At 38.8% G+C, this 24,106-nt stretch overlaps 1 protein-coding gene across 1 annotated transcript in view; it reads left to right on the forward strand.

Moving 5' to 3' along the window:
- Window positions 1-24,106, forward strand: part of KCNH8 (potassium voltage-gated channel subfamily H member 8) — a gene marked incomplete at both ends in the record, with an annotated part of 183,384 nt that overhangs the window by 127,833 nt on the left and 31,445 nt on the right. Inside the window, 4 exons of the mRNA XM_080610383.1 lie at window positions 8,862-9,059; window positions 11,887-12,086; window positions 13,634-13,883; window positions 22,839-23,053. Coding sequence (XP_080466509.1) covers window positions 8,862-9,059; window positions 11,887-12,086; window positions 13,634-13,883; window positions 22,839-23,053 — 863 coding nt within the window. The remainder of the gene's footprint in view (window positions 1-8,861; window positions 9,060-11,886; window positions 12,087-13,633; window positions 13,884-22,838; window positions 23,054-24,106) is intronic.

The raw sequence follows: 24,106 nt of genomic DNA on the forward strand, positions 1-24,106 counted from the left end.
GATGGGAACATAAACCAGGAGAATTGAAAAAAAAATTAAAAGCACTTGTCTTCACTACAAATATATTTACAAATATATTAATGGTTCTACAGTTTTTTATAAAGTAGTCCTAGTAAAAGGAAAAATCTTAAAATAATTAGCTATATATAGTGCTTTGTATATATTGACTGCCACAGTCATGGAAATTTGATATTGAAAATGTCTCCATCTCATCCTTTCAATGAAGTGGGGAAGAGAAAAAAACAAACCTGCTCACTTGTGAAAGCAAGAAGATTTTAAGTCTCCTACATATCCAAATATAACCATCTGACAAATTACTGTTGAGAAGAGCTGTACATACTTACCGCAGAGAAGACGTCTTTCAGCACATTTCTTTTCTAAATTTACCTACTTCTTGATAAATGAGACTGAAGGAATTTATGACCTAGTTCTGCAGGAATGCAGGTGCACTTACCATATACACTAAAGCTTCTATGCAACAGTAAGTTGTTTAGAGAATTATCATAAAATATCAAAAGGAATGTGTTCCTTCCAGGTCTGCTGAGTTAACTCTTAAAACTATTATACATATCTTTTATATGTAGTATAGTGAGGTCTCTCCCTTGGAATAAACGTATTTCTGCTGTAAGGGGAATGTATATACTGCTATACTGTAAAACTGTTGGGAAAGTATATTGGAGTCTTCCTCATCACTATGAACAAAATAGTTGTTCGGCTGTCTCATTCGTTTAGACATCTACAGAATACCAGTTGCATGTCCCAGAGATGCAATCTGAAGCTTTATGCGGCAGCGAGATAGGAATGCAGTGTATGTGTGAGAGAGACAAGCCACCAAAACTTACCCAGTCAACCTGCAGGGAGGGCCTGCAGGACCACATAGGACAAGCTCAGCTAAACAGTTCCCATTCCACATAGCAAATGGTCCTGGAGGAAAAATCTCCACTAATAACCTCTACCAACATTCAGAGCATCAGCTACTGCTAGCTTTTTGAAGACTGTCTTAGAGAGCCCCTTAAAGGTACCTATTTCCCCCATAACACTTCCTTCTTTCCTCTCTCACCAAAATATACTGTAGTTGTAAACATGAAATAATTTCTCTGGAAAGAGAATATTTTGCCACATGGTGAAGGAGAAATATTTGGGGCTGTCAGTGTGAAAATGTGTCTGGGTTGGTCCTCAGGAATTTGTCCAGTCCAGTAGAAGAGTAAGTAAAAGAGCAAAACCTTACTTTGCATGACAAAAGAAGATAGGACTTCATCTAGAAATGTTTAAGTCTAATTCATGAACACAGAATGTCGCTTAACCCCATTGGCAACCAAGCCACACATTGGCAATTGATCACTCCCTTCACAGGGGGATGGAGGAGAGAATGAGAATGGTAAAAAGTGAGAAAACTCATGGGTTGAGATAAAGATGTTTTATAAAGGTAAAGCAAAAGCTGCTTGGCAAGCAAAGCAATATAGGAATTCATTCACCACTTCCCACCGGCAGGCAGGTGTTCAGCTATCTCCAGGACAACAGGGCTCCATCATGTGTAATGGTTAATTGGGAAAACAAACACCATCATTCGCAACATCCCCTTTTCTTATTATTTCATTTCTCATTTCTAAGCATGACATCATATGGTATGGAACATCCCTTGGGTTAGCTGTCCTGGCTGACTAACTTCTTGTGTACCCCCAACCTGTGAGTTCACTGTTGAGGTGGGGTGAGAAGCAGAAAAGGCCTTGGCTCTTGTGTAAGCACTTCTCAATAACTTATGGCCACACACATAACTTATGAAATGTTATCAGCACTGTTTTCAGCACAACTCTGAAACAGAGCCTCATCCTAGCTACTAGGAAGAAAATTAACTCTATCCCAGTCAAAACCATCACACATAGTTGGGTTTTGGTTAGAAACTGAGGTTTGAAATGTTTGAAGCTATTTGTAATTCGTGTACACTGTGTTTTCTTGAATTTTTGTGTAGCATTTTGCTTTAGGTGGAAAAGATGCAAAAGTCCACCCTGTTCTTACCTGTGATCAAACATTTGTTAAAAGATATATTTCCAACACTGTTTTAAAAAAAAAAAAAAGTGCTGGCATTACAAGTATTTCATATCAGGCCTATTGTTCTCCCACTTACAAGTAGTGAACATGCCCAGGGTGATCAACCAGAGAGATTTTGGAAATTGCGTTATAATTATTGTGTCTATAGTGCCTTCACTGGAGTGGATTACAAGCTTCCTGTAGGATAAAAAGTATCTTTCCTTGCACTTACGGCATTCCAAAATGAAAATGTAAATTATTTAAAAGGCCACACCCTGCTGATAACAAAAAATTAAACGCTCCCCACAAAGGAATTTTGTCAGCATCTCCAAAGGGGCATCAATTTTACCATGGGAATACAGACATTTTTCTTGTTTATTCTAAGCAGTGATACTTGCAATTTAGAGTTAAGTGTTGTCAGATAATTAAAGTTTAGTTGTCAGGTTTTCAACGCTTCTTTGGGCTCAGCTGTGTTTCTGTTGTTATCAGCAACATTACAATTAAATCTTAGATTATTTTTCTTTTTTTAATCTTTTGATTGAGCACCTTTTCTTCCTGAAACTATTTAGCTTATTGAATATTTATCACACCTTGAAAACTCCATTTTCAGTGAGCACAATGTGTCAATATCTTGTTATGACTTTGTCACATTACGTTGTTTCTGAGAAAGGCATGCTTTTGAAGCTCGCAACTACTTTTCACTTTAAATTTTTGCATTTCTTGTCACCGCCATTGTTTGCAAGCTTCCCAAAATATGCTGTTAGTGATTTCACATGGATGTTTAAATGATACATATGTAGCATTGACAGGGATGAAGGCTTTATTTTGGTTTATGCATTAGGTTTTAAAGAAATTAACAATTCAGGCCTGAAGCATGAAATCTTTTAACATTTGTTCACTCCCCTCTAAAGATTTTGTCTACTTAATAGAAAAAGGGATAGAATGCTTGATAGTAAAGGTTTGTTGGTTTGTTTTTTTTTTTTCCTGTTTAATTACATATTAAAGGGATTTTTTTGGCTAGTTTTTATTTACTATAATTTGGGCATTCATCCAACAAAAGTGCATAAACTTTTATATATATCTGTAGAAAATGCTCTGTGGCTTTCATCATGGTAGTATCCATGTGCTTCACTTCTGTTAGCACTTAAAAGTCTACTGAGCCTGGAGGTCAAGTATAATCTGCTTGTACAAGGTTAACATAGTTAACTCTATCTGGATAAGCTGGTGTAATGAATGCACAAGAATGGTACGTAAGATTATAACCCAGACAAAGAAAAATGGAGAAAAATATTGAAATAGACATAAATCAGATAAAAAAAATATACAGTTAGTGTGTCACAAGGGAAAGAGATGACACCATGAATTGTGGAGGGCAGATAATTCTACCATGCACTGATCCCCATACTTGTTGGATGTATGGCAGTTCCCAGGCAGCATGGCTGGTGACTGGGCTCTGGTACCAGGGTCACAAAGGGCTGCCTAGAGTGGCTTTGTGTGTGCCCCTACCACAAGGGCTCCAGCCACGGGCAGTTGAGATAAAACTGTGTTTCATATAGTCCAAGCTAAATCTATTTCTTTTCTATGTCATGCCAAGAATTTCCCTCCACAGAATTTGACTACGTGAATTTCACTTTGGTTCTGTCAGATGCTGAATTTTACTATTGTGCAATTATGCCATTTGAGCACACATGATGGAGCTGCACTTTCACACTCGTGGAACCCACAGCTGTGTGACACCTTCATGGTTTTTCTGTTTTTTTAGTGCATATTTGTTCTAATACGTGTGAAAGAAAACCCTGGTTCATGTTTATTTGTGACCTGGTGAAATAAGGTCCACTATATTTACAGTTCTTCACAGCAGTGATTGAAAGTATGATTGCTCCTGTTACCTCAGGGGGTCTTTAATCCTTAAGCCATCTTCTCTGGTACCTGACAGGCAAAATTCCATCATAGACCAAACCTATAAACAAATTATCAGGTTTTGTGACAATGAAAGGGTAACAGTGATGTTCCACTGTAGTGGGAATAATGCTGTTTAGTGTATTCTTAGTCTGGAGGGGAAAAATATAAATGTTTTAGCAGGAAAAAACTGCAGGTGTCAAAAACATTTTGGTTTGACAGAAATAAAAAAGGCTTTGAGGATCTTGAGAACTTGAATACCTTAAATGAGTAATCACCATGAGAATAGAGGCAATTATGATTCAATAATGGGAAGTCAGGAACACTAGAATAAGTAAAATGGTTTAGTCCTTTTGTATACCTCTAAATTTTGAATGCATTGTATCAGTCAGAAACAATTAGAGAGTAACTATGTAAAATTCTTTGGAAACAATCTTAAAAACAAAGCTACTGTTTTGATGTCTAATGAATGATAATTAGAGTTTGATAAGGTAGAATATATTAATTATACTGCTATACAAAATGATGGTAACATCTTACCTCATATACAATATCAGCTCTGGTTTCCCCCCCTCAAATCATTTTTATGAGATGTTCTGAAGAAGCAACGTGGACAGTTGATGGAAGTGATTTGGATGTTTAAAATCTCACAGAGATTTGTAATCACGAGTGCTTTTACCTAAAAAGAAGGGAATTCACCTAATTATTCCAACTTAGCAACTGTTTTGCCCTAAGGTTCATTTTTTGGAGGTTAATATTCCAAGGAAATAGAAGAGAGATACAAGCTAAAATCTTTGCTTCATTGAGGTTAGTGAGACCGTCGCAACAGTTTTCCCCCATTTAAAATGGAAATATGAGATGATAATTGGCAGATCAGAGTGTGCAGCTATGTAATGAAACGGTGGTGTGACTTCTTCTGCAAACCTACAGCTCCTTGCTGCTAGACTCTAGATCCAAAACGAGGAGCTATCAGCAGCAACCAAGGATTGTTGCAGTGGGAATCAACGTAGCTCACAGGTCACATGATGATTTTAATTTTAAAATGCATTCCAGTGGTGAAAGATCTTGTTTTTCTTGTATAGTTTTTATCTTTTCCTTAATGAAAAGGGTTTTTGCTGACCCTTTCTCTTTTATCATCATTATCACTGATATATTGGGAAACTGTTCCTGCCTTCAGTCATTCAGGGATACTCTAAGAGATACTCCTCATCTATACCTCTTTGCACTGCTTGACACAATAGTGCAGATTAAGCCAGTGAGTTTTCATCTACACTTAAACTGGAAAAAAAAAATAATTATAAAATAAATACTGCAGGTAATCAATGCATTAGAAAATGCAACCATTTTCTAGGTTTTTGAAATACCAGACAGCATTGTGTTAAGTGTGTGGCATATAAGTAAAATTTAAGTAGTGGTATAGAACACTATGAGTGATTTACCTGCTCAATGAAAGGCAGGCAAAAAACCAAGGGAAGACTGAGTTTATGGAGGTCCAGTAAACTAGATAATGTGTTTTACATCCAGTTGTAAAGCATACCATCTACGGATGTTTAAATGCTTGTTTATGTTTCTGCTGGTACTCAAGTATTCCCCATACACATATAAGATGAAACTTAATGCAGATTCTTCCAGCAATTTTCAAGGTAGCCTAATGGAGCTAGATAGCTAAATCCTGCTGACTTTTCTGACGGGCCTTGATTACTTAAGTGCTCTTTTTCCCTTTGAAAAATCTTCCTCTTAATTATGCTAATTGATGTTTAAAAATTTTTTCAAAGTTAGAGCTATATCTGGATAATACTAATTCAGAGCCAGCCAATATTAATAATGTTAAATTCTAGGAAGCTTCCTCTGACTACAAGGTATATTTATTTTTCTCTTCTTCTGTAAGGGCAAAAATTAATTACTCAGGTTTCTGGAGAATCTGCTGAGAGCTGTTTCCTACAGGAACCGAAAAAGTAAAAGGCATTAGTCAATCGTGTTACATCACAACTATTTCCATTGGCTAATGGAAGATTTTAGAACCGAGAGTATCTTACCTATGCCTCAAAATGAGGGAAAAAATGTGCTATCAACCCAAATCTGAGAAATCTAGTTGATCTGAAAAAATCTTGTAGCATTTTATGCATTTTGGCTGAAACCTCAACCCCTATAATTTCTTCAAAAGGTCCTGATTAGGATCATTTCTAACAGCCAAAATAGAAATAAGAAGCTGTAATCTGCAAATCAGATGAATGTATTTTTCGGGTCTTCCCTTTCAAATGCACATTTTCTGCTCCAAATCTCATGGTCCACTTCTAAAGAAAGTTACCTAATAGCTTTTCCTTACATAGTGGGCATTTGTTTTTGCATTTTTTAACAATTGCTAATAATTGCTGGTTGCTACTGTTGTAGCTCAGTGATAAGCCATTCATCTTACTGACTAAGGTAATTTCTTTAACTCTCAGTCATGCCACAGAACTGGGCTAGGAGTGCTTATCTTGTTTCAAGTACTGGTGTCCTGGCCAGGTGTGCTTGTCAGCAACTGTAAAATGCTAATATTCCATTTAGTACTTTGGTGGTAGAATCATAAGAAATATTACAGATAATATAGGGACTTCTGCTGTTTGATACGATGTAAGCATATATTTTTGTACCTTACCTGTACTAGCCACAACGCATCCTTTATCAATTATGTTTCAGTATGGTTGGGTGTTTTGCCTGATAATCTTGAAAATGTGCAGTAAAGGAGAAACCAGTTTACCAACTAGTAGATCTATAAATCAAAGAATGGAGTAATTCACTTTTTCTGGGTAGCACTGGAAATATGTAAGTCTGAAATTGAGGCTTGTAATGTTTCATATAAAGTAACAATAGCTAAACTATTGCTTCTTTGTTTATTTGCTTGATAGCTGAAACTGAGGTGAAGAAACTTGCAGTCTGATGCAATATGACCACCAGGAACAATGAATATGAAATTCATTCAGATATCAAAAGGCAGAAACATGGGAATACAGAGGCCAGGAATTAGCGGCTTTTAGAACACTTGCAAGAAAGATATTTTCTCTTAGGTGTTATTTCAGCAGTCACACATCACTTACAGTTATTTAAAATAACTCATTTAATTTGTTAGAGTTTTTTGAAATTTGATTCTATTTGTGATTTTGATTTTTTTCTTTATAAATAAGAACACTTTCAAAACCTGATGCTGAAACTTTATGATTGTATTCCTTGATGTTAGGTTTAGATAGAATTTTTTAACTCTTCCTGCCCTCTGCCAGGGATTTTTGTAGTTTTTTTCTTAATTTTTCAATGTGTAGGATTACATTCCCTAACATGAACATAAGAATGAAATCTGCTGTACAAAGGACCATACTCTCATTGAAGAATTGTAATGTAATCTGAGGAAAACAGTGCACAGAGAGAGGACTGGTATTGGTTCAGTTATGCTTTGGGTTTGGTGGGTTTTTTTAATTTTATTTTTGCTTTTCTTTCATTTCTTTCAGTTTAGCCACAATAATAAAATAGTCTCATGTGATTAATACTTTCTATGAAGGTAAAATCAAGGAGATTTTAATAAGTTTTCTTGACTGTTGGTAAGGTAGACAAGCCCGCTCAGTACTGCCATCTTATGACTATGCAGAGCACTTTCACTTAACGCCTTGAATTAAATTCACTGTCCTGCACAGAGTGAGTCAGCAGGGCCAATGCTAGACCTTACACTGTTATTACCTAGCCCTTCTGGCTTAGCCTTCTCTGTAGGAGAGCATGCAAGTGAGTATGGTAGCAGCCATGGCTCAACAAGTCTGCTGTAGGTGGTAAATTCTTACAGATTTTTTTCCCCAACATAACTAGAAGTGTTGGGAGAGATACTTTAAATCTGCTCCCTACTTTTGCAGGTATTCTGTACAGAGGGATTTCCCCCAGTTCATATTTGGATTCATTCAAAGTGAAGAAATGGATGCAGACTAAAGTGGAGAGAGAAAAAGTGTCAGGAGGTGATTCAGTCTATCAGGTCTCAGCTTACAACAGGGGGACCTCCAACTGATATTCTGAAATAAAACTCTTCCAGGAATATTTTGTTTTGTCAGTTCTTCCTGGAGACCCAGGAAAGATTCACAATCTCCCAGGCAAACCACATAACAGGAAAAACTGAGCACAGGAAGGATTTTTATCTTTATTTTTTTCTCCCTATCTTTACTTTTGTGAAACATTGTGTTCATGCAATTCCTTCAAGTTATTTATTTCCCTTTTCCAAAACAGGTGCTGCATACTTTTTCCTGGTTTATGGCTTTTGGTTTTATTGTTGGTTTTGTTTTGTTTTTCAAATATCTATGAGGGAGTAGCTAATTCTACTTTCTGTAGCACGCAAAGAGACATTTAGCAAAATTAAAGATAAGATTAAATGAACAATTTAGAAAAACTTACTTATGCATCTTTTGAAAATTAATTCTGGTTTGTAAGTTAGATTTAGTTGTTTAAGTCTTTTCTACTGAAAAAGAAACATACAAAAAGCTTTAAATATGTAATTGTTATTACAAGAAATTAGTCTTGGAATCTGTAAAAGCTTTCCAGGCATTAATTAATGGAAATAACGAAATCAGTATTGCATTCTTGCTGCAATGTTATTAGGTGATGATTTTTATCTTTCAGTGCCATAATGGATCTTGTGAATTATCTAATTAGACCTGTAATATGCAATTCAAAAACTCTTGATTTCCATACAGAAATAAAATCCTTATAAATAATCGTGCATAAAAATAAATACTCTAGAGACACAATGCTTAGCATGCTGTATAAATTCCTACAGTTCAATATTATTTTTAGTCTTGAAATTGTGTGAAGAATGCACTGTCTTTAAATAAAGGGTTTTTTTAGAATTACTTTTTTTTACAGAATGTGTGGTTTTCATGGTGTCAGTATTCCTTAAATATTTCTTTTTATGCTTTGTTTTTCAGGTTGGCTTCATGAGCTAGGAAAACGTATTGAGTCTCCTTACTATGAAAATAATACACTAGGAGGCCCATCAATCAGAAGTGCCTATATCGCTGCCCTATATTTCACTCTCAGCAGCCTAACCAGTGTTGGGTTTGGAAATGTTTCAGCCAATACTGATGCTGAAAAGATCTTCTCCATTTGCACAATGCTTATTGGGGGTAAGTACAAATACATCATGTTAAAACATTTTGGGGAGGTATTGACAATTAAAATTAAGGTTGAAATTTAGGTAAGTTTCTAAAAAAATAACAAACAACAACAACAACAAAAAAAACCCACCCAACAACAATAAAAAACCCTAAAAATCCCAGCAAGTTTAATTTAAAATGCCAAAAGAAGGAAGTAACTTAGCTGATTTTACACAAGACAAACTCTCCTAAGCAGACCTATTTCTAACTACTTGATCACTTAAGGTGACAAAAGACAGTTGTCACCCAGTAAAATGCGAACTCACATTATTGTCAGGTTATGTGCCAGGCACTCTTCCAGTCAGCCAGGAAACTGGTGTATATTCAGCTCCAGTTCTGTCCCCACAGCAGCCCTGGGAATGATGACAAGGGGAGGTGGGCAGCTCACCGACGAATCTGGCTGTGAGCTGGTACATATACTCATGTGTAGGACTAGCCCAGAGAGAAGGCAGCAGAGCCAGGAAAACTTTTTGGTGAGCTACATGTGACTCTACCATAAACAAAAATCTCTGTAATTATCACGAAGTACATTTTATCACATCACTTTTCCGATTAGAATCAAAATGCAATGTTTTTGTCATATTTGGAGCTCAGTAGTATTTATATTAATTACCTCGTCATACTGCTGGGGGAAGCCAAGTGCCCATTTATGGTCTCGTTTCTGCTGAGGCACCTGCGCACAACCAGTGAGCCAGTAGCATCTGCAGAGCTTGGTGTAAACCAAGACCACTAAAAAAAGTACCTGCAGCTCTCTCTTCACCTTTATTCCAACAAAAAATCAGCAGTGCTATTTCATAGAGTGTACATCGTACTATCCAAAGTTGACACAGTGGGCATGAAGGTAAAATCAAACCACGATTTCCTACTGCCCCCCCCCCCCCCCCCCATATTTTTGTCTGCTTGCCTAATTGCTCTGGAAACACTAGTATGTATTTCTGCAGCAGTAGTCAGTAAGGCATTGGTTGTCAGCTTTGCAGCATAAATTTTCCTCATCAAAAAATAAATTGGCAACTTGACACTTGCAAGCTGGAACACAATGAATGACCCATAAACTATGTATTTGTGACATCGAGTGATATAGAAACTGCTCAATGAATTATTGGAATTTTTCCCAGTCCTGAAAATATAATATAATAGATCATGCAACAATATAATGGATCACGCAAGAATTATAACATTTTGATTTTGACAATGTCACAAAAATAAAAGCAGCTTATTAATTTCTCTTGCTGGTAGCATAAAATTATTGTTTTAAAATACAATGTGGTCTTTGTGTTTTGGGGTTTTCACTACATAAAATCAGTTGGAATGAAGGAAGTAGTCTTCATTTCAATAAATATTCCATTTATTCATGGAATAAAGAGATATCCTGCATAAGGCAATAATGAATATTTAATTCACTTTGATATCGCAGAGCTTTCACAAAATTAATAGAGCAGAATATAAAAGTAGCCTATACTTTTATTTAGTCCAGTTATAACAATTTCTTTTTCACTTATATTGTTGAATGGTAGAACTGATACGCTTGTGAACTGACAAACTGTGAAGAGCTAGTTGACTAGTGTGCACAGAGGGAATTGAAAACTGAAAGGCAAAGTTATTCATAGGCAAGCAGGTAGAAGAGTGACTTTATACCTGTGAAAGTCCAGTGAACAAGATGTTATATCCCCAAACTAAAGAATTTTCTGCCTGTTTGTACCATCTAAAAGAATTTTCAACCACCAAAATGTTTTCTTTCCTCCTCCTATTCCCTTTAGTCTCTTCTCACTCTCACTGGACTTTAAATTGCCATACAAGGTCAACATCTTGTCTTGTTTATAAACCAATTCTTTTGCCACTCTCAGGAGTCTGTCTGCTTTCTTTCAAGCACTATAAAGATAGATGTCCCTTGAGAGTAATAATCAAGCTCCTAATAGTTTTTTCAATAAACAATTTGTAAATGTTTATATTATATACCTCAGATCAATACCACATGACAGGCAACCTAGCTGTGACTTTTCCCACTGATAATCAGCAAGCACATTTCTGCACAGACAAACCCAGATGGCCTGTATCTGTAAGCATTTCTTCAGTTTTGCTTCTGCTGTTTTTATTCCCAGGCCAGTCTCTTAATTGCAGACAAACTCAGGACGTCAGAACTTTTTGATAAACAATTTCACACCATGTTTGACCTTCTCAAGCAACATAAGAAATCAGATTGATTTTTTTAAAAAACTTGAATTTCTGGTCTACAATGTTTTGGGGTTTTGTTTTTGTGTTTTAACATCTTATTCCACAGAATATGATACAGCTGTAAATATTTGTAACCTCATTCCACTACACATGGTCACCATTAGTAATCATTTTTATTTGTATGAGTTCTTGGAAACCTGTTACATTCTATGTAGCTACCAACTGACCATTTCAGTCTAGTTTTCATATTGATTAATAGCTTCTCATTATTTCCCGAACATGCCTGCCTACATGGGTTCATCTGATCTTTTTTCTTAGACTATGAACTTAATTGGTTTTGGGTAATCTTTTTTTTTTGGGTATTCTTTGCTTGGGTATTCTTTTGCTTGGTACCCTGACTAGATATCATCCTGTCCCATGGCAGTGACTGCTAATGACACAAAAAATGGAAATGAAAAATCATATGAATAATACTGTATATTATTCATGGAGTCTTATACTCCAAAGCTTTATTACATCTCTCAATCAGGAAATTGATTTTCTTTGAAAATCCTGTTTATTTTTTGTGTTATGTTTTAATGATCAACAAGTCACAACATTACACATAATTTCTGTCCTCCTCCAGCTCTGATGCATGCCTTGGTGTTTGGCAATGTGACTGCCATTATTCAGAGGATGTACTCCAGATGGTCCCTTTATCACACAAGAACCAAGGACCTGAAGGACTTTATACGGGTCCATCACCTGCCACAGCAGCTAAAGCAAAGGATGCTTGAATATTTCCAAACTACGTGGTCTGTCAATAATGGAATTGATTCCAATGAGGTAACCAAACAAGGAAGGTTGTGTTTTTGATTATTTTGACTATGGACTTAGAGGAGGATGGTGCTATACTCTTCTATGTATGATGCTGTGTTTTGTGTGATGTTATATATAAAAAAGAACATGCCTAAATATAAAGCTGGGTTATCCCAGGAAGAGGGTATGCTCTTGAAAAATCTAGTTTAGAATGTCATATCATAAATTAAAAATTCAAAGTCTTCCGCAGTTCTCAAATGCTGAAGAGGCATTCATCAGAAGCCTTTTGGATGATGCCAATAGAAACACCCCAGTGAGCAGTTTTGCTTTTCACCAAACAAAAAAATCTACTGGAGGTTTTTGTATGTTTTTTAAAGGAGGGATTTCTTTACTGCTTCTTTACTGCCCTTTCCTCCTGCTTTCTTTTTTTTTTTTTTTTAAAATTCTTTGCAATACTGTAAAAAAATAGTTTGGCCTGACTTTTGATGTTATTCATTTCTCTATGTTTTTAAATATTGCAGAATGTAATATGAGAGTGAAATCAAAAGACAGATTTCTGGTTATGTCTTTGCTTGCTTGCATTAAATGTCTTATCCAGGTTATGTATTCCTATACTCCAGAAGAAATATTGGCTTATCCCTGCTGCGAGTGTTATTTGAATTAATCATTCCTTTCAAAGTTCATGTTATATATGTCATTATAAAACTCAGTGACCTCTAAAGATAATGTGGAAATAAGCAGAAATATTTGGTTTTGAGAACATTCTCCTCCTGATAAATTCTTTTCTGTGATGTGTGCAGCACGAAGAATGAGACACTCAGCAGCATCCCAGCAACAGAAGGAGCCTAATAAGATTCCCAAAGATACAAAACCCACTTAGATTTGGGTTTTTTTTTTGTTAAGGATCACCTTCAGCTTGTGTATCTTCTGTACCTTTAGTCACACTGAAAGTGAGTGACTCCTGTACTGCAACAGCAGCCTTTGGAGAGACCATTAGTATTTCATGATTTGCCTCCCATCCCAAACTGCATTGTTAAAACAAGCAAGCAAAACAAACAAGAAACACATAAAAAGAAAACTTAGAGAGTTTTTTAAATTATTAATCTATCAATGGTTTTACCATATAAGAAACGATATAGCCTGTTGATGAATTTTATGCGTTTTAAAATCAAAATTAAGTTAATTTTTATTCTCTTTTCAGTATATGCTACTGTATACAGTGATATATAACTGAATAGGCTCATGTATTCTAGCAGCTGAAAAAAGCTGGGACAAGGTTAAATTATGCATTTGGGGGAATTCCCACATACAAGGTTGATGGCTTTTTTTCTTGGTTCACTATAAAGACATACTTTTATTCATAGTTTTCCTGGAATTTATCAGTGTTTATTGTCATAATTATTTATTAAGACATAGCATACATGTCTTATCAAGAGAATAAGAAAAATCAAAGGGAAATCTCTGTATCAATATGATATGTGTAGCACTACTAAATCAGATTGCTTCTGCAAAAGAAGAAACAAATTGTTTTACCCTTTTTCTCTTTTTCACTCATTTTTCTCTTTTTTGGACAGCTCTTAAAAGACTTCCCAGATGAGCTGCGTTCAGACATCACCATGCACTTGAACAAGGAGATTCTGCAGCTCTCCCTTTTTGAGTGTGCTAGCCGTGGTTGCCTCAGGTCTCTGTCTCTGCATATCAAAACCTCTTTCTGTGCTCCTGGGGAATATCTCCTCCGGCAGGGTGATGCCTTGCAAGCGATCTATTTTGTGTGCTCAGGTTCCATGGAAGTCCTGAAGGACAGCACGGTGCTGGCAATTCTCGGTATGTTCATAATCACAGCTTAAAAGAGAGAAAGAATGGCCCTCCAGTGTAGGAGGACCTTCACTACTAACAATTAATGTGTCCTAATAGTCTGAGGAGAAAGAATCTGCTTGATTTTAATATGCTATTCATACTCTATGGACATCCCTAAATTTTTTAGTTTAAACTTATTTTTTGCCATAAGAAGCTTTCAATTGCTAGAGTGCTAACTGTACAATATTTTACTCCCACACAGATTTTCTTATTCTCTCTCCTTTTCATGTAAGCAGGTATATGCTAGGTTTTGATGCAAATTGCTGCTTTCAAGTAAATTTGATGACAGTACTGGCACCTCAAAGGACATTGGTTATTAGTTCTTAAATCTTTCATGAAAACTAGGGGCCACTATGCTCCCACTAATGCTCCCAAAAAGAAAGGGAACAATGTGAGCTTACTGTCATTCTTTGACGCATTCATATCAACGCCACCCGCAGGACAGTCAGGTGTTGAAAAACAAGCATTGTTGTCTCTGGTCCCCGAAAAGTTCCTTCCTCAAGCTCTGATGCTGTCAACAGTTATCTGAATACATTAGAACAGCAAAAGGCCAGAAGTTCTGTCCTAATAAATTTCATTTATTTCTTTGCCAAATGGCTGCTTTGACTTATCAAGGCTTAAGCATCTCTACCTGTAAATTTCAGTGATTGGCCTAAATTTAATACCTACTAAAGAGATTCCATTTATCTTCAACTGAAGGATGATTAGAATTGTCTGAGTTAATGTTTATAAAATGGTTTGATAAAAGAAAATACAAAATTTTACTATAAAGAATTATTTTATTATTATTTTAATACCTTTTTTGATTTAAACATATTCTTCTTTCTAATAACTTTTAATATTCTTATAAAGCAGAGTTAAAAAGAACATTTCCTTTTTTTGCTTTCCTTCCTGTTTTGTGGGATTACACTAGATTGTTGATAATGCAAGCTTCTGGTTTTCTGTAATTCAATTTCCTTTATTTTACTAACATACATTTGACTGGTCTTTTTTTAAAATATAAATATGATACATGTCCTTTCTTGTTTCAAAACTCTTTAATTCTATTAGATTGACAGCCCACTTCACTCCATCACCCATTTATAATTAGGAAGTTTTAGAATGCCTTGATTTTGCTGAATCACATACATAAAAGCTATAAAATATGGCTTACAAAAATCAGAAGGCTAAATATAGAAAAAGGTCAAGAGCTGCCCCACTGGAACTATGATTTCATTAATTATTCCATTTCCAAGCACTTCCAAAAATGTTAATGAAAGCATCATTGTGTAATGGTGTCAATGGAAAGTCAGCTGATCGGAGCTAGCCCAGCTAGAGCCGGAGCCGGCACGCTTCAGAGACCACGAGGTTCAGAAGAGATTAGGAAAAGCAGAGGGGAAGCGCAGAGACATCGCGATTCCCGACATCTCCCGATCCCCGAAGCCCCAGCAGCCCTTGTGAGAGAGCGGCTGACGTGGCAGGGGGCGTTCCCGCGGTGACGGCGACCGCACCCCTGCCCCTTGCCTTGAAAGAGCCTCTGAGAGGGCAGTGACGGGTCGCTGCCCACCAGGCGCAGGGAGGAACAAGCAGGTCGTGTTGTGAACCCTGTTGCTGGTGTCCCAGACTGCTGACCAATATGGTCGCCTCCAGAAGGAGAGCTTGCAGTAAGGAGACTGTAGCAACTCAGACAGAGACCCTGTCCCAAACCGTGGCTGTTCAGGTCTCTGGCTGCAGGGAGTGCCAGAGCCTGCTGCTGCCGAGGGAGGGAGGCCAGCATTCCACCTGTGTGAGGTGTGAGCAGGTAGAAGATCTGCTTAGATTGGTGGCAGAACTTAAGGAGGAGGTCGAGACGCTGAGGACCATCAGGGAGTGTGAAAGGGAGATCGACTGGTGGAGTAACTCCCTGGTGTGCCAGCAGGAACGGTTCCAGGGAGATACCCCCCAAAAGGGGATGGACCCCCTGCCCTCTCAGACAGAGGGGGATGGCCCGAGACAGCCCCTGCCCTGTAGCTGTCGCGCAGAGGTAAGGGACCAAAAAGACAATGAGGGCTGGAAGCAAGTTTCAGTTCGGAACCGTGGGCAACCTTCCTCCCTTCCTGCCCTGCTTCCCCAGGTGCCCCTCCGTAATAGGTTTGAGGCCCTGGATCTTGATGGAGAGGTAAGTGAGGATGTGGTGCAAGGCCAGACTACAAGGTCACATAGGAAAAGGCGGTCGACTTCGCACCTCAAGACTGCCTCTGACAAGAAAGAAAGAAAAGTCATTGTCGTAGGCGATTCCCTTCTGACAGGAACAGAGGGCCCGATATGCAGAGTTGACCCTCATCATAGGGAAGTGTGTAGTCTGCCTGGAGCCCGGATCAGGGATATCACCAGGGCGCTCCCCAGCCTGGTGCACCCGACAGACTACTACCCGCTGCTGGTCTTCCAGACAGGTGGGGGGAAGCTGCTTCCCGCAGTCTGAGGGGGATGAAGAAAGGCTACAGGGCCTTGGGGCGGATGGTGAAAGAGGCTGGGGCTCAAGTGATCTTCTCCTCAGTTCTTCCATCTTCCGGTGATGATGTGGGATTGAATGGGAAAATTCAGTCCGTAAACAATTGGCTACGAGACTGGTGCTTTAGGCAGGGCTTTGGGTTCTTTGATAACAGCTGGTTTTATAAGGCTCCAGTCCGGATGATGGCACGTGGGAAAGGTTTATCTCACAGAGGCAAAAGGATGCTGGGGCATGAATTAGCAGGGCTCATTTGGAGAGCTTTAAACTAGATTCGAAGGGGGATGGGGTTGCAGCTGGGCTTGCCCCAGTGGGGCAGCACTCTAGGATTGATGAAGACTGGGAGGCCTCCTATAATCCTAGGGTGAAATTGGTGAGCTCAGCTAGCTCCTTGAAATGCCTGTACACCAATGCGTGCAGCATGGGAAATAAGCAGGAGGAGTTGGAGACCTGTGTTAAGTCAGGAGATTATGATCTGGTGGCAATTACAGAGACGTGGTGGGACAGCTCACATGACTGGAATATAGTCATGGAGGGCTATGTCCTTTTCAGGAAAGACAGGCCAGCCAGGCGGGGTGGTGGGGTTGCTCTTTATGTGCGAGAGCAGCTGCAATGTACTGAGTTCTGTCCAGGGACAGAGGACGAGCGAGTTGAGAGTCTGTGGGTGAGAATTAAGGGGCAGGCTGGAAGGGGTGATACTGTTGTGGGTGTCTCTTACAGGCCACCAGATCAGGGTGAGGAAGTTGACGAGGCCTTCTACAGGCAGCTGAGAGCGGCCTCACAGTCACAGGACGTGGTTGTCGTGGGGGATTTTAATTTCCCTGATGTTTGCTGGAAGGACTACTCAGCAACCCAGCCACAGTCCAGGAGGTTCCTCCAGTGTATGGATGATAACTTCCTCATCCAAATGGTGGATGAGCCAACCAGGAGAGGAGCGCTGCTGGATCTCATCCTCACTAACAAGGAGGGGCTGGTAGAAGCAGTAAAGGTTGAGGGCTGCCTTGGTTGCAGCGACCACGAGATGGTGGAATTCAGGATCTTGTGTGGTAGGGCCAGTACAATAGCAAGTAGAATTGCAACCCTGGACTTTAGCAGGGCAAACTTTGGCCTTTTCAAGCAATTGCTAGAGGAAATCCCATGGGCAAGGCTGCTTGAAGGTAAAGGGGCCCAAGATAGTTGGTTGACATTCAAGAATTGCTTATTCCAAGCTCAAGAGCAGAGCATCCCGACACGTAGGAAGTCAAGGAAGAGGGCCAGGAGACCTGCGTGGCTAAATACGGAACTGCTGGGTATGCTCAATTGGAAGAGCAGAGTTCACAGGTCATGGAAGGAGGGGCTGGCCACTTGGGAGGAATATAAGGCTGCTGCTAGAGGATGTAGGAAGGCAGCTAGGATTGGCTAAGGCTTCCTTAGAATTAAATCTGGCCAGAGGGGTCAAGGACAGCAGAAAGAGCTTTTTCAAATACATAGCTGATAAAACTAACACCAGAGGCAAGGTAGGCCCACTGGTGAACGGGATGGGTGCCCTGGTGACAGAAGATACAGAGATGGCAGAGTTATTGAATGCCTTCTTTGTCTCAGTCTACTCTGCCGGAGGCAGTCCTGAAGAGCCCTGTACTCCAGAGACCTCAGATGAAGTCAGGTCACTGGAGCAGTTTGCCTTAGTCGACGAGGAATGGGTTAGGGACCAGTTGAGCAATCTGGACATCCATAAATCCATGGGTCCAGATGGGATGCACCCGCGGGTGCTGAGGGAACTGGCGGAAGTCATTGCTAGACCACTCTCCATCATCTTTACCAAGTCTTGGGAAATGGGAGAGGTGCCTGAGGACTGGAGGAAAGCAAATGTCACTCCAGTCTTCAAAAAGGGCAAGAAGGAGGACCCGGGTAACTATAGACCGGTCAGCCTCACCTCCATCCCCGGGAAAGTGATGGAACACCTTATCCTTGATGCCATCTTAAGGCATGTCAAGGATAAGAGGGTTATGAGGGGCAGCCAACATGGCTTTACCAAGGGGAAGTCATGCTTGACCAACCTCATAGCCTTTTATGAGGAAATAACATTGTGGATGGATGATGGCAGAGCGGTGGATGTGGTCTACCTTGACTTCAGCAAAGCATTTGACACAGTCTCCCACAGCATCCTCATAGCTAAATTGAGGAAGTGTGGTCTGGATGATCAGGTAGTGAGGTGGGCTGCAAACTGGCTGAAGGAGAGAAACCAGAGCGTTGTAGTCTATGGGGCGGAGTCTAGTTGGAGGCCTGTATCTAGTGGAGTGCCTCAAGGGTCAGTACTGGGACCAGTATTATTTAATATATTCATCAATGATTTAGATGAGGGAATTGAGTGTACTGTCAGCAAGTTTGCTGATGACACCAAGCTGGGAGGAGTGGCTGACACGCCAGAAGGCTGTGCTGCCATCCAGCAAGACCTGGACAGGCTGGAGAGTTGGGCAGGGAGAAACTTGATGAAATATAACAAGGGAAAGTGTAGAGTCCTGCATCTGGGCAGGAACAACCCCAGGTTCCAATATAGGTTGGGGAATGATCTGTTAGAGAGTAGTGTAGGGGAGAGGGACCTGGGGGTCCTAGTGGATGGCAGGATGACCATGAGCCAACACTGTGCCCTTGTGGCCAAGAAGGCCAATGGCATCCTGGGGTGTATTAGAAGGGGGGTGGTCAGTAGGTCGAGAGAGGTCCTCCTTCCCCTCTACTCTGCCTTGGTGAGACCGCATCTGGAATATTGTGTCCAGTTCTGGGCCCCTCAGTTCAAGAAGGACAGGGACCTGCTGGAGAGAGTCCAGCGCAGGGCGACAAAGATGATTAAGGGAGTGGAGCATCTCCCTTATGAGGAAAGGCTGAGGGAGCTGGGTCTCTATAGTTTGGAGAAGAGGAGACTGCGGGGGGACCTTATTAGTGTATATAAATATATAAAGGGGGAGTGTCATGAGGATGGAGCCAGGCTCTTCTCAATGGCAAACAATGATAGGACAAGGGGTAATGGGTACAAACTGGAACACAAGAGGTTCCACTTAAACTTGAGAAGAAACTTCTTCTCAGTGAGGGTGACGGAACACTGGAACAGGCTGCCCAGGGAGGTTGTGGAGTCTCCTTCTCTGGAGACATTCAAAACCCGCCTGGACACATTCCTATGTAACCTTATCTAGGTGTTCCTGCTCTGGCAGGGGGATTGGACTAGATGATCTTTTGAGGTCCCTTCCAATCTCTAACATACTGTGATACTGTGATACTGTAATAAGAAAGAAATTCGCGTATTGCTGAGAGAAGTTAATGAAATCGTAATGCAAACACACAAACATAATACAATGAAATAATGTTTTGCTACAGCAAATGGGAGCTTCATCTTTTAAACTTAATTAACATCAGCAGAAAGTGAATGTATCAAACATGTAGGTCCCTATGAGAAACCGTGTTAATGATGTGATGCAAATCCAAGAGAGCAGGGTTCTTGCCTGATAATGCAGGTTACTTACTGTTCCCAGTCTACTATTTTATAATTCTGTTATAATTCTAATTCTAGTGGATTAGTTATTATTTACTGAACCATTTTCAGTAACAAGCAATATGGCAACAATACAATGAAATGCTCTGATAAAGTGCAGCTGTTTAGTTCCTCTTGAGACTATTACTTCAACAATGGCCGTTAAGATATCTTTTATAAGAAAATATGTTTCACTACAATAGTTATGTACTTTTTGAGCATACACCTTAGAGGTGTAAAAAAGTTTTAACCATAAGTTATTTAAAAGATATCCATGAGAATAAATCTATAACCTTGACTTCATGTCCCCGATACATTAACATACAGATGTGTCTGCAGAAATATTTATAAATATGTTCTCCAATGAAAAAGCTACTAAGAATAACATACATGATTCTGTTTATGCAATGAATGTCAATATTAAGATACAGTCATTTCCCTGCTGCAGTAATTCTACATGAAACTTCAACATTCTACCTACAGCCTTTGCTACATGATTTTCATTTTAAAAGAAACATACATTAGCATTATCATATCTATTGGTCTTTCAGGCTGACATTATTTCATCAAACACAACAATAATCTAATTGTAACTCAGTCAAATGCAACTCTTTTTTATTCTGAAATATTTATGCATTATTGATACTAACATTGTTATATACCTAACAAAATCTCGAATTAAGATGTTTTAAAGATCAGTTTTGGTAAATTTGAAATATTTTTCCATTGTTCATATTTACATAGCCCACAGTCGATTTACATTGCCTCTGCTTATTATTATCAAATAAATTTAAAGAATTGTCCATACTTATATAAAACATAAAACTGGATTACTGTTTAGCTTTATGTTATATTTAATTATGTAAGCACTGCATCACATGATGAGCAATGACAAATGTTATTGTCATCTATCAGATTTACCTTTCCCAGGTCGACTTAAACAATTACAAGTGCTTATTTATACCAATAGCAATTTTTAAGAGACCCCAAAGCAGCATTAATATATGTATATTCCAAGCAAAATAGAAAATCCTTCCCTACGTTGGGTTTTTGATAGGCTCTTTTGAGAAAGTTGTTCAGGCTCCATGTAAATATAAAAAATTGAAATTAGTATTTTAAAGTATAAAATTATCTTATTTAAGCTTAAGTTTGGCTGCTTAATTTAACTTCCCTTCAAGTTCACCATTTCCCATGTAATATCCAGTTGGAACCACATGCTGGTAGATTTTTCAGAGTTTACAGTCTTCACTCATTATTTATTAATCACAGAATAATGTAAGATTGGAAGGGACTGCTGGAAGCCATCCAACCTAAACCTGCTTAAAGCAGGACTCATCTAGCTCAGCTTCTTCAGGGCCATGTCTAAGCAAGCCTTGAACATCTCCAAGGACAGCAATTCCACACCCTCTCTGGCAGCCTGTCCCACTGTTTGACCAGCCTCATGGTGACTTTCATTTCCTGATTTCTGATCACAATTTCTTTTGTTACAACTTGTGCTCAGTACATCTTGTTGCAATATACACCCTAAGGAGGAGTTTAACCCTGTTTTCTCTATGCTTTTCTGTTAGGCTATTGAAGGCAGCAATAACATCTTTACTTTGCCTTCTCTTCTTAAGGCAGAACAGTACCCATTTTTTTCCTTATACACTATATTTTCAAGTCTCTGATCATCTTGGTGGCCTCTTCTGGATTCACTTGAGTATGTCTATTCTGTCTTTTACTGGGAAGCCCCAAACTGGACACAGTACTCCATATGTTGTATGACAAATGACTTATAGAAGGAAAGTGTCACTTCTTGGGACTTCCTTGCTGCACTCTTGTTAATGCTGCACAGGAGGTTCTTGGACTTCTCTGCTGCCAGGGCACATTGTTGACTCATGTTCAACTTGTCCACAATGACCCACAGGTCCTTTTTCAGAAAGCTGCTTTCCAGCTGGTCAGTTCCCAGCCCATACTGCTGCAAGGGAGGTTTTCCATCCCAGGTGAGGACTTGGCATTTCTTTTTGTTGAACTTCATGAGGTTCTGTCAGATCTCTTGTCATTCATTCAGGTCCCTCTGAATAGCAGCTTTGTCCTTCAGCATATCAGCCACTTCCCCCAGTTTGATATTGCCTATTAACTTGCCAAGAATGCAAGCCATCACACTGTTCAGGTCTTTAACAAAGACCATGTGTGTTAACTTTTGAGGAAGACCTCTGTTTCAATGACTGTTCTTGGGACTTCATACTTCAGATCAGATGTTTGTGGAAGCTTTTCATTACAAACATTTTGTGCTCTTCAATATGTGGTCAGTTGTGAGTTTTAATGCATCCAGTATTCTAAGGCAGTCTTGCCCATGAATTAAAATATAATGGCTTAAGAATTCATTTGTTTTTCTCGACAGATAGACCCATGGAGCTACATAGCTGTTAATAGTCTATACAGCTAAGATACAACATGCATTGTAGCTAAGCAGTCATAGTTATCATAGATTGCAAATATTTTGCAATCCAAGTTCTAAGTAAAAGGGTCATTTCAGTAGACAATCTGTGCTTGTGTCATTGTTAAAATGCTGTCTTAACACCTGTCTGTTCTACAATAAAAGAAATAATGCTATAAACATAATGTTCACTTTTTGAAAAACAAATCCCACCTGCTCTTAATTACTAGTGTAAATCTTAATTTTATATGTATTTTCTTGATTGCTCCCTTAAATCAGGTAGTTACCTGGCTGGAAATTAGTCTTCATACCTCCAATTAATTGCATATAATATTGCACCTGCAAAACAAAAAAGACAGCTTTTAGTCAAAGATCCATTAGAATTTTATTAATTAAACAATGCAGTGGTAACAATGTGACTTAAGATTTAGCAAATCTGTTAAATGAATTTATGATTCAAAAAAAAGAAGTAAAAAAATCATGTTTTGAAGACTCTTTTTTGTTTGTTTTTTTTTTTTTTGTATTCTCTTTTAGGTAAAGGAGATTTAATTGGAGCAAACCTATCCATTAGGGATCAAGTTATTAAAACAAATGCAGACGTTAAAGCTCTAACATACTGTGACCTCCAATGCATTATCCTCAAAGGCCTCTTTGAAGTGCTCGACCTTTACCCAGAGTATGCTCACAAGTTTGTTGAAGACATACAGCATGATCTCACATACAATCTAAGAGAAGGCCACGAAAGCGATGTAAGTATCTTTAAAGGTGTCTGCAGTTATTGTTACCTTTAAGATGCTTCTCATACTTTACCCAGTTCTCATAATTTTTGCCACAGTAAAAAAATAATACACAGATCATACTGAAAGGACCCCTCATTCCATTTGTTTGATAATTCAGACATTACCTATATGAATTTCTTATCAGTTGAACAGATCATAAACAGTGAACATGTTCTGTGCTTCTCATTTTTCCATAGAAAACATCATCTGTGAGAGAATGTGGGGGTTTTTAATATTTTGTCTTTTTTTGCTTATGTTTAAAAATAATTCATAGTTATGTAAAGCATGTGTCCAAGTAAAGGTATTTAACTACACGTTTTCTAGAAACTCACTTGCCAGTCTAACGGACATTCATTTCACAGATCACTGATTATCACTTCATAGTTAAGAATGTCTTCATGCACATTCAAAATGAGAACCAGTTGTTTACCATCACACTGCAACTAAAATGTGATTTTTCATTTAAATGAGCAATTTAATGTGAAAAAAAAAACCCAACAAGAAATTCCAGATAAAGCACCGCTGAAAGAAACAGTTCAGCTTAGCTGAACTGAACTTGGGTCAGAAACACTTCAGTTTAGACTTACCAAAGTACTTTCCCTGTATTATTTCTTTACTGTGAGGGTAGTGGGACTCTGGCACAGATTGCCCAGAGGAGCTGTGGCTGCCTCATCCCTGGAAGTGTTCCAGGCCAGGTTGGACAGGGCTTTTAGCAACCCTGTATAGTGGAAGCTGTCCCTGCCCATGGCAGGGGGATTGGAACCTGGTGATCTTTAAGGCCCCTTCCAACCAAAACCATTCCATGATTCTATTATATTATGTAGCAAATATATCAAGTTTTAATAATTAAAAGCTTTTATAACAGCTCTCTTTTTCTGACCTAACCATATGGCTGTAAAACTGTAGAGGGGAAAGTAATCAGGGCATCTCGTTTGTTTGCTTCTTGTAATGTCCCTAAACTTCCTGCTGCTGAATACAGCAGCTGAGAGACTACACATCTGTTTTGAGAGCTTTAATATTAGT

This window comes from Psittacula echo (genome assembly GCF_963264785.1).
Source record: "Psittacula echo genome assembly, chromosome: 2".
Lineage (NCBI taxonomy): Eukaryota > Metazoa > Chordata > Aves > Psittaciformes > Psittacidae > Psittacula > Psittacula echo.